Source organism: Oryza sativa, chromosome 7 (assembly GCF_034140825.1).
Source record: "Oryza sativa Japonica Group chromosome 7, ASM3414082v1".
Taxonomy (NCBI): Eukaryota; Viridiplantae; Streptophyta; class Magnoliopsida; order Poales; family Poaceae; genus Oryza; species Oryza sativa.
Window position 1 is genome coordinate 19,688,363 of NC_089041.1, and position 11,719 is coordinate 19,700,081.

Sequence of the window (11,719 nt, forward strand, 5' to 3'; positions counted from 1 at the left end):
ATGAAAAACTAAAAAGTTCATGTTAACCATATGTTTTAAGTTGTAAACATATATGTTATTTTAAGTTTTATTCTAAATAGCGCATCTCATCGAAACATCCATAAAAATATTAATAAATTAAAATTATAAACTATATGATTGTATATCACAATTAAATTGGACTTATATTTTAAAAAACAATTTAAATTGTGAGTAGCATTTTAAAAATTTACTCACTCCCTACCATGTAATACTGATATATCCGAATGACATTATTAAATTATTAGGAGTAAGCTGAAACAAACAATTAGATTATTATAATCTATAAGCCAGATTGGTATAATCTAATAATCTCCTTTGGAGGAGCTTTTTTCAGATTATTGGGTGACTAAAGACACACTACCCTTATATGCCTCCAATAATCCAGAGAAACAAAAAGTTCACAGCTTATTGTATGTCAGCTTATTATAATGCAACTTAGAGTAATATGATTTTTTTAATAATCTAGATCACAATAATCTTAAGCTGAAACAAACAGGACCTAAACAGAACCATAGCCATACACTATAAGTCCGCAAGACTGCACCCAAGCTCTCCCCACCTTGACCCATATAACCTCATAATGGCGCCATGGTGGAGACTCCCATCTCTCACAGCATGCAGCTCTTAAACCGACCGCGGGGTAACGATTTTTGTAGGCGGGATGTCTCTTCCAGAAAAATCAATTTTATAGTAGTGTGGGCTTCTAGCTCGTTAGTATACTGAGCAAAGCTGATCCGAGCTAGCTCGATATCCACCCTACCGCCAAGCAGAACATATTAACAAATTACTAGCACGGCCATAAAAGTGCACGGGTTAGAATCTGCTTGTTTTGAAAGATTTATTATTGAACAATGAACAGATATGCATATACACACATATTAAACGCCAGTACAGACGTACACGTATAGTCGATAGATAGAATCTCTAACCCGTGCATTTTAAAACGTACACATGTCGACGTGTAGACGCAGTCACGCAAAGCCGCATGGGCGTTTCGATTTTGGCCAGCTCTGCACTGCACAGTCGTCAGTCGACGGATTTTCAGTCCTTTCAGTTTCGCTTCTTCGGGACATTAACGGCACCTCGCCGGATTTCCTCGGCGAGCCTCTGGAACGCGGCGTCAGACGACCCGCCCTTCTCGACGGCCTTCCGGCACGCCGCCTTCACGGCCACGGCCTTCTCCCTCGCCTTCCTCCCCGCCTCGCCGTCCCCGCCGCCCAGCAGGGTGCTCACCGCACGCTCCAGCTCCGCCGCCTCCACGAAGTTGTCCCGCTCCCGGTCCAGCCGCAGCGGCACGGCGACGCCCAGGACGGACACCAGCAGGAACGCGTTCGCGTGCTGCTCGTTGTCGAGCGGCCATGGCAGCATCGGCACGCCGAACCAGAGGCTCTCGAGGATGGAGTTCCACCCGCAGTGCGTCACGAACCCGCCCACGGCGGCGTGGGCGAGGATGTCCTTCTGCGGCGCCCGCGTCGGCCACACGAGCCCCCTCCCCTTGGTCTTGTCCAAGAACCCCTCGGGGAGGAGCTCGTCGAGCATGGCGTCCGTGGGCACCCGTTGCCCCGGCCGGCTGTCCTTGGGCGGGCCGCGCAGCACCCACAGGAAGCGGTGCTCGCTCCGCTCCAGCGCGGCGGCTATCTCCCGCACCTTGGGCGGCGGCAGGAGGCCCTTGCTGCCGAAGCAGACGAGCAGCACGGACGCCGGGGGCTGCGCGTCCAGCCACCGCACGCACTCGTGCGGCTGCTCCGGCGGCGGGGTGAGCGCGATCACCGGGCCGATCGCGTACACCGTCGGCGCGGGCACCCCGCGCGTGCACCGGCCGTCGGCGATGGCGTCGATGACGCTCTGCTCGAGCTCCGCCGCCGTGTTGACGATGAAGCCGGTGGCCTTCATGTAGCACCTCCCGGTTTCGAGGAACCACCTGTATGTCGACATCTTCTTCTTGTGAAGCATCGTCGCCGGGAGCACGGACGGCGGCACCGGCGGCAGCCCGGGAATGTTCAGCGCGCCATCCATCTCCGAGAATTCGCCGGGCACCTCCTCGTCGAGCACCGGCGAGTACAGCAGCAGCTCCAGCATGACGGCGCCGGAGGTGAAGTACACGTAGGACGGCACGCCGAGCTCGGCGGCCACGTCGAGCGCCGGCGTGCAGAAGATGTCGGTGACGAGCGCGGCCACGGGGCAATCGAGCCCGGCGATGGCGGCCCTCACGTGGGGCCCGTGGCTCCGCAGTATGAGGGAGACCCACTCCTCGATGCCGGTGTGGACGGTCGGCATGTCGACGGCGGGGAGGTGCCGGAAGCTGATGTCGTCGGCGCCGGAGGCCTCCTCGCGCTTCACCTGGGCCGCGATGTCGACCGCCGCATCCGGCGTCGGCGCCGGCATGAGGAGCACGGTGACCGACAGCGCGCCGCCGCTGCCGCGGAGCAGCCGCTTGCCGGCCTCGATCATGGGCATGAAGTGGCCGGCGCCCCACACGGGCAGCAACACCACCGTCGGCTTCGCCATCGGTTGGATTCGAACGATGCTTCTGCTGCACGCTGTGCGGCTGCTTTGTATGAATCAGAATGTGTTCTTGTGCTTTTATATGTAAGCAACTTCTGGACAGTCAAGGGGGAAAAATATCGAGAAACAACTACTTGCTTCATTCAAAATTTGAACATTTCGAGCTATGTATGTGAATAAATCGTTTCTGGTTTGTTTTTGTCTGAGCATGTAATTTTCAACTAGTACCACGTAAAATTTGAAGCAGAGGGTACACGTATATGTATAGAAGGAGACTGGGAGTAGGTACTAGCTAGAACCACGTTTGGCAACTACTCCTACCAACTATTCCCCCATCTCATTTTAAGAGCCTGTTTAGTTCACGAAAAGAAATTTTTTTATGTCACATTAGATATTTGACTGGATGTAGGAAAAGATTTTTGACACAAATAAAAAAACTAATTTCATAACTTGCTTAAAAACCGCGAGACGAATCTTTTGAGCCTAATTAATTTGTCATTAGCATATGTCGGTTACTGTAACACTTATGACTAATCATGGACTAATTAGCCTCAAAAGATTCATCTCGCGATTTCCCCCATAACTGTGCAATTAGTTTTTTTAATCTATATTTAATGCTTCATACATGTGTCTAAAGATTCGATGTGATATCTTTTGGAAAAACAGGCCTAAGTGTAGTTGTGTGTTTTTGTGTTCAACATTTGACCGCCAATCTTTTTAATTTTTTTATAATTAGTATTTTTATTGTTATTAGATGATAAAACATGAATAATACTTTATGGATGACTTATTTTTAAAAATAATTTATAAATTTTTCAAATAAAATAGACAGTCAAACATTAAATACGAAAACCCACAACTGTATTTAAAATGGGACGGTGGGAGTAGCAGTTGTACTAAAAAAAAAACGTACCTTTCTTTCTTTCAATTTTATGCTTGCAAAATTCTTCAACTGACATACTACATGTTTGATTACGGGTTCTAGTCTTATATTTATAGAAGAAACTATTAGAATTATCTTCCAAAAAATACTAAAAATGTATCTATAAAATTTTTTTATGAAAAATATATATAGTAATTACATTTTCCACATATATAACAAACATTTGGTTATTTGTTTATCTACATGTTAAAATTCAAGATCAAAAGTACGTACTTCCTCCGTTTCACAATGTAAGACTTTCTAACATTATCCACATTCATTTAGATATTAATGTGTGTGTGTGTGTGTGTGTGTATATATATATATATATATATATATATATATATATATATATATATATATATATATATATATATATATATATATATATATATATATATATATATATGTTTGGATTCATTAACATCTATATATACGTATACGTAGACAATACTAGAAAGTTTTACATTTATGAAATCGGATGGAGTATTTTAGAACGGCCTACTGTATTGGATCTTAGGGATGATAATGTTGCCTGTACCGCCTATATATGCTCCTCAAGGACCACAAGGAGGTATCATAGTCAGGAGTGTACCAATATTTGTTACCAGCAGGTGTAGTACGAGATTTGTCGCCACAAATCAATGTGTTTGGTTGGATATGCGGTGGGAAACGGAGCAGCGCACAGCTGCTTTTCAAGTGGAACTCACGTGAAATCGGGCCATTATGAACGACGGCGACCAATAAGCTTTGCCTTCGGTTTAGGAGTTGCTCCCTCGCACCCATAAAAAAACGAATTTAGAATTAGATAAAACTAGTTTAGAATTAGATATGACACATTCTAATACAATAAATTTGAACAAATATATATTTAGATTCGTATTAAATATATCATATTTAGTATTAGATTGGTTTTTATACTCCCTCTGTCCTATTTTAAGTAAAACTATGAGTTTCCGCGCCTAACTTTAGTTGTTCGTCTTATTTGAAAAAAATTTTTAATTAGTATTTTTATTGTTATGAGATGGTAATACATAAATAGGACTTTATGCGTGACTTATATTTTTAATTGTTTTTTTACAAAATTTTTAAATAAGACGGACGATCAATATTGGGTGCGAAAACTATTTAAAATAGGACAGAGGGAGTGAGTACACCCGCTCGAGTCACAGCCCATAAGGCAATAATATTGGGCACAATCTTTCGCAAACGTGGACAAATGTAGTCCGCTCCCCACAACAGAAGTCGATCGCCCGCATGCGGTTTCCGAACGATCAAGTGTCACTCTCATTGTTTTAATATAAAACACATCCTTTTCTTTTTTTTTCAGGACATATCATTTCTTTACATTACATACTACATTCGTTCATTTCTAGCACATTGTCTTGTCTCAAAATAAAGCTATTTTTTCACCTACATTTTCCTCTCAACCAATCACAACTATTCTTCTTGACATACTCTCTTTTCAACCAATCACACACTTCCTCTGATCATTATTACTTACTTTATTAATAATCGTGCCAACCTAAAAAAATATCTATATTTTGGGATAGAGAAAGTAGTATACAGAGTACTATACCCATTTAAGGTTGTGTTCTGTCAGGGTTACGGGAAGGCATACCCTTTACCCTTCGATATACGTCACGTATCGATATGGCATGCCTGCGCGTATATGGACGTTCTCTGTATACATTAAGGAAATCCTTCACGGAGTTTGTAGATGGAAAGAGTCCCACTCGGACAGGACTGGGTCGTCAATGTATGGTGCAGGGTCCGATGTCTCCGAGTCCTACTTGGAAACCGCCTGACCTGCGATATAAAAGGGACCCCTGGGAGGACCTAAGGATCGAATTTCATAGCCAACACAACCACCAGAGCCTACGAAGTCGGAACCTGCAGGAGCCAAGTCGCCGGAGGATCTAGTCGGACCAACTCGATTACGATCTCGCCGGTTTCATCGAGTTCCATCGTTCCTTTTGTAACCTGTGATTTCCATCATATAATCTCATATCAACTGGATTAGGGCTATTACCTATCAAGGGGCCTGAACCAGTATAATCTTCGTTTTCTGTCCGCTTGATGTCGTATTACGTAAATCCTTGTACCAACGTACCCCAATACCCTCTATATCCGGTTTACGGGTATCACCCGTCGACATGTTCGATACCAGGAGTTCCCAACTTCCCATCTCGTTTTCCGCGCGCACGCTTTTCAAGCTACTAAACGGTGTGTTTTTTTTAAAAAAAGTTTATATACGAAATTTGCTTAAAAAATCATATTGATCATTTTTTAAAAAAATAGCTAATACTTAATTAATTACGCGTTAATGTACCATTTTGTATTCCGTATTTGGGTGATGGGTTCCAACACCCACCACCGAACACATCTTCAAGGTCCCATCATATGGCATGTTTGGATGAGGCTTGAGCTTAGACCTCCAGCCAAACACAGTGCGGCCCGCAAGAGAGTTGGATTATCAGTGGTGTACATAGAAGATAATAATCCTAATACCACAAACTATAGGAGCTACAATCACCATACACATTCCAACAGATGGAATGGTTTTGCGGCTTTGCCTAATAATTGAAAAAGGTTTATTTGGCTGATTAACCTAATAATATAACTTACCGATGAGGACCTAAAGATCAAGATCAAATACGAGCATGTAAAATAAAAAAATAACGTATAATTAATTAAATTTTAATTATTTTGAACTCGAAAATTGGATTTATCTTCTATTTCCAAACAATTTCTACATATTATACAAATATTTAACAATTTAAAAATTATGCTAATAAAAATTGAAATAAACTATGGATCTTAGTTGAAAAATGAGTTCGCGGCTAAATACGTATCCACAATAGTGAAACCGAGCTAAACAGAAGTGAAAATTAAGCCCATGACTTCAATTTTTCAGCTAGGACGGTGTGCCCAAAATGATTACGGGTCATGCTTGCCAGACGAACGCCAACCTGGTGGCAATTTGGCAAGCATGCAACCAGGACCGTTTATCTACAGATGCAAAGTGTGTACTTCCTGGATGTCCTAAAATATAAAAATCTAAAATTAGCTGGGATATTTACTAATACTACGAATCTAGACAGACTTCTATCCAGATTCTTCGAGCATGTAACCCTTGATCCATGTCACTGCAAATATACCAGTTCAGAAAAATGCCACCACTATTCAGCATATCGGCTGCGTGCCACTTGTGTTGTTCCTAAATTTGTTCCATGCCACTATGTACCCATGTACGTGCTTTTTCTTTTTCACGGTTTCAGCTTACCGTATTTTTGTACGGACCGAATTGCCCCTGTCTCGGGTGCCGGATTTGACTCCGGCGCCACCTCCGACTCCAACACCAGCATGATGAGGCCGCGCAGGATGATGAGCTCGTCGGGTTAGTGTTAACATTGAAATTTGGTAAGCTCCGAATTCATCACCTGCTAGAATCAGTATCAGCTTCAAAGTCCTCAAATCGACCGATAGGAATTATCAAGTCGTCAATAGTTGGATTATTGCTATATTCGGTTAAGAATGTTGATCAATTAAAGAAAGTTTATCTAGAAAAAACTGAGTTCAAAGAGGATGCGGCATGACAGTTTATCTATTAATTAGGCAGAGTCTATTAGTTTTCTTTCATCTTTAGGTAAGTGTGTTTAGTGTCCAATAAGGACTTTATGTTTTCCTTTTATCTTTAGGAAAGTTTATTTCTTGTACAAGAAGGGCTAGTATCTACCAAGGGGTATAAATATGTATACCCAGGTGTTAACGACCAAATTTGGTAAATTATAGATCGGATTTGGAGTAAAAGTCGAAGCGGATTTAGAAAGAGTTCGTTTCTCGGAACCAGAGTGCGCATCGGCTACCGTCTGCATCGGCTGATACTGAATCGGACAAGGAGAAGCCGATGTAGCCGATTTCAGTAAGATGGTTCTAGAGTCATTGCTGGGATCAGTTGAGGTGCTGCACAAGTATTGCCACGTATGGATTGAGTCCAAAGAAGGAAATTGTATCTATTAATTAAAATATTCTGGTAGCTTTCTTAGAGATATTTTCGGTAAGAGTCCGTCTAAGTGACTTGTTCGTATTTTGAGTTGTAACAGAGATAGAGTCGTGTCCGGCAAGGACATATCATGTATTTTTGGTATAAATATGACCCGAGACCGTCTAAACAGATAACATCAATTCAATAACACTTTCGGCGCATCACTACCTTTTTCTTTAATTGTTTCGACGAGTTCTTGCTTTCGAGTTGGGCTGCATCGGTTTCGATCTCCGATGAAAAGGTAAAGCTTGTTATGGCGGCTTGCGTTCTCGGGATTAGTGCTTACATCTTCATGACACTTTAATCTTGTTTATGTAAATCGTCGAGTTATCATACATGCTATATAATCTAGATCGATCTTGCTGCTTAACTTTATCAGCTAGCCTATATCCTCGAAAACAGCTGATAGGATTAGATACTGACATCGAATTAGATTATATAGTATATATACCATCTTGAAAAGGTTGTCATCGGCTTGTTTAGATTTTATGTTTCTCTCTATGTTTAATGCTGCATCACTTAAGTTTGATCTATTAAGTAATATTTAGAACCATAATATCTAGCATGTTTGATGATTGCTAATAGAGATAGCATCGGGGTTTCAGCCAATCTTACCTGGTTTAGTTATCTTGTTCCTTATACGTTTACTTGATATACTAAATCTACCCTTTATATTGAGCACCCACTTGGTTGAAATATATTAAGCTTGTTATCGGTCTGTTAGGTTAGCCTGATATTAGATTGATTCCTGTTCGGTATAAAGTGGTATCGGAGTATTAGCCGATAAATGTTAGATTTGCTTCATCGGCTATGATATGAATATATATAATCTTTACTTTGAAGTACTTTTAGACATAGGTGATTTATACTGTATCGGCATGCTGTCTGATCTATCCCAATCACTTAGTTTAAACATATTTCGACGTACAGATTACATATCATTGATATCTACAGCCTATCAAGTAGATCTAATTCTTTATTTGTTATATACTTCACTGCCGATCTGATCCATGTTACATCGGCTCAGTGTTAAACGATACGTCATCGGCAGTCCAGCCAATCGGCTATCGTTTATAGATTTAACTTTGTTTTCTCTTTGTCTCTTGTTGGTTGCAGGATCAAACCAAGTAGCATGCTTAGAACCCAAAAGCAAATCTTTGGACCTACAATAGAGTAAAGCAAATCTCTCAGGCCAGTGTGTGTTTTTTCATCAACACCAGGGTCATTGTAAACTATATCACAGATCAATACCCCTACTCTCGGCGCATCGCCACCCTCTTTTTCGAGGTTTTTCCTTATCATAGTGGAACTTGGCACCTGATGCGGGGCTGCATCGGTTTTCGATCTCCGACGAAGGGGTAAGTCCTATGTTCCGTCGGCCCTCGGCTACATTGGTGTTGTTCAAACCTGCATCGCTTTGACCTCTTGGATCGCTCTAGTTCGGTTGATATTTTTGCCTACCTATTTATCATATATCTTAGTTAATCTAGTTTAGCATCTTAATTTGATCATATCGGCTAAGATTCGTTTTAGGGGTTATGCTGGTATCGGCTAAATTATATTGCTAGATTAGATTAAATTAGATATCCACAACTCTGAAAATTAGTTAAAGGCTTGATTGTTTAGATTTTATGCTTGTTTGCATACTTTGCGATGCATCATCCCTAGTCGTGCTTAGAATCATAAAGGCTAACATGTCTTTGATTATAATAAGAATTTCATCGGGGTTTCAGCCGATGAGTTATATGGGCGTTGCATTCGGCTTACAAGGAAAACATACAAGTTGGTTTTAGCCGATTACAACAAAGATTTCACTGTTTATCTAATCGTTTGAATTTAATGACATCGGACCTCTAACCGATGTATGCTTTAACCATCGGATCACTTTATTATATCATATCATTGTTAGCCGATTGGTTTCTATTGGATTATATTGTTGTTTTTATTATCATCGGCCGATTGTTTTTATATCATCATTTATATTAGATATGCAGCTGATTGATATATCTTGTCTATTTGTTCTGATGTTTATATATCTTGTCAGCTGTATGATTAAACTGATATTATTGTTTTATTATCATCGGCCAGGTGGTACTAAACATGCGCACACGGTTCACATGGGCCACACAAGCCTCATCCTAATTGGGCCACGATGTCACATACACCCCCCCTCAAAGGGGTTGGAGGGACAAGCAATTATAAGTTAGTTCCACCCTTGCTAAACTAGCAAGGTGGTACTAAACATGCGCACACAGTTCACATGGGCCACATAAGCCTTACCCTAATTGGGCTAGGATGTCACATGCACCCCCTTCAAAGGGCCCAACGTCCCTGTCGGTCCAACTCACCCATATAGCCACACAGGCATATATAGGTAAATGTCCAGGAACACACCCCCTCTTGGCGCACGTCCGTACGTCCAGTGCCGGTGCCATATGACATATGCCCGCACACTGATCCGTACGCGCAACCGCGAGAGTCGGCTCTGATAACATTTTTAATAGCCCTCCCTCCAGAACCGCGTGGCTAGCCCAACAGACGGGCAGGCCCACTTACACTTTCGTCCTCGCTTCATGTAAAATAATCAACTTGGGAATGGCATGGTTGGAGGGACAAGCCCTTATAAGTTGGTTCCACCTTGCTAAACTAGCAAGGTACTAATAATATGGCACTAAACATACGCACACAGCTTACATGGGCTACACAGGTCTCATCCTAATTGGGCCAGGATGTCACGGCCATGGGGCGGGAGCCGATAGGCTTGATGGTGGCGACCTCGGAATGAAAGGGGGCGTGGGGGAGGGGGGGAAGAGGCAAGTTGTTGCCGTCATCGGAGTTGGCACCGGTGGCCTAGTCCACTTAGGCATCAGACGCGACGGGTGTGGTGGCCTCCCTCGTAGCTCTGCCGCGCGCGCCAGCATAGGAGTTGGAGGCCGCGCCAAAGTCGGATCTGGCACCTGAGGTGGGGGCAACCACGGAGGGAGGTGCGACGGTCCTATGGGGGTTGCCGGTGGCCCTGGGCGAGGTGGCCTCCCTCGTGGTGCCGACGTCGGAGTTGAAGGCAGCGTCGGAGTCAAATCTGACACCCGATGCGAGGGTAATTCAATCCATACAAAAATACGGTATGCCAAAACGGTTGAAAAGCACGTGCGGGAGTACATAGTGGCATGGAACAAATTTGGGAATAATACGAGTGGCACATAGCCGATATATTGAATAGTAGTGGTATTTTTTTGAATTGGTATATTTACACAGGCCTGGATCCATTTAACCCTAAATTTTATTGGACGGTTAATATTAATTTGGCCTCTTCTGTTTTTTTTTCAATCCAACAGATTATATTTTCCAGATAACGTGGCACATCCGGATGGTTTAAACTTTCACTTAGAGAGATTTAACTGGCAGATCAGTGCCTGCTACTTCGAAAAAGGAAAAAAAAAAAAGAGGTTGCGCACGCAGAGAATCAGTGCAGGTGACAATCACACACACTGGCCACATGTGCATAAAACCTCGAGCTCGAGCACAAGCATTCGCTCATTAGAGCAAGTTTAATAGTTTAGTCCACTACTAACTTCAATTCATCTATAACCAATCTAATAGCTAATTCATATAATAGTTGTTTGCTATACTATTAATATATAATCCCACCTGACATACACACATTGTGTCTTAGAGTCCGTGCTGCAGTTGGCTACAGATCTGTAGCCTGCTGCTCTTCTCTCTCATCGTTTATTTCATTAAAATATGTTTATAGCTGGCTAATAGCTTGCTATTGTACCTGCTCTTAGGGACTGCCCCTTTGCGAAACATGATTGGGCAAAAATCTGGTTTAGAGTTAGGCCTTACCATGCCTGCAACAAATCTGTATAATGGTGATTTCTTTGGATGGTGGGGAGCTTGCCGAAAGGAATTGGTCAAAGATCAGCGAAGAAATCTTGATGGCCTCATCACCTACATCGCTTGGGATATTTGGCTCCAAAAAAAATGCGAGAATTTTCAACAATGCTTATGGCACGGTCTCTCAGGTTGTTGCTTTCGTGATAAACATGTGCAAGGCTTTCGTTGATGCTCAAAATGGATAGATGATAGCACGAAGATGCCTGATGCTTGTGGCGGCGCACTTCCTCAAAATTCTGTAATTTTCTGCTCTTGGAGGTGCATCAAATCTTTCTACCCTTCTCTTAATGAATAGGCAGAGCTCCTGCCGTTATCCCCTAAAAAAA

General features: G+C 42.6%; 1 protein-coding gene across 1 annotated transcript; it reads right to left on the bottom strand.

The window, feature by feature from the left end:
* Positions 1–826: 826 nt before the first annotated feature.
* LOC4343353 (anthocyanidin 3-O-glucosyltransferase 6) lies at positions 827–2,580 on the bottom strand. The gene has a single exon (XM_015789782.3). The coding sequence runs from the start codon at positions 2,527–2,529 to the stop codon at positions 1,072–1,074; it is 1,458 nt and encodes a 485-aa protein (XP_015645268.1). The 5' UTR covers positions 2,530–2,580; the 3' UTR covers positions 827–1,071.
* Between the last annotated feature and the right edge of the window lie 9,139 nt (positions 2,581–11,719).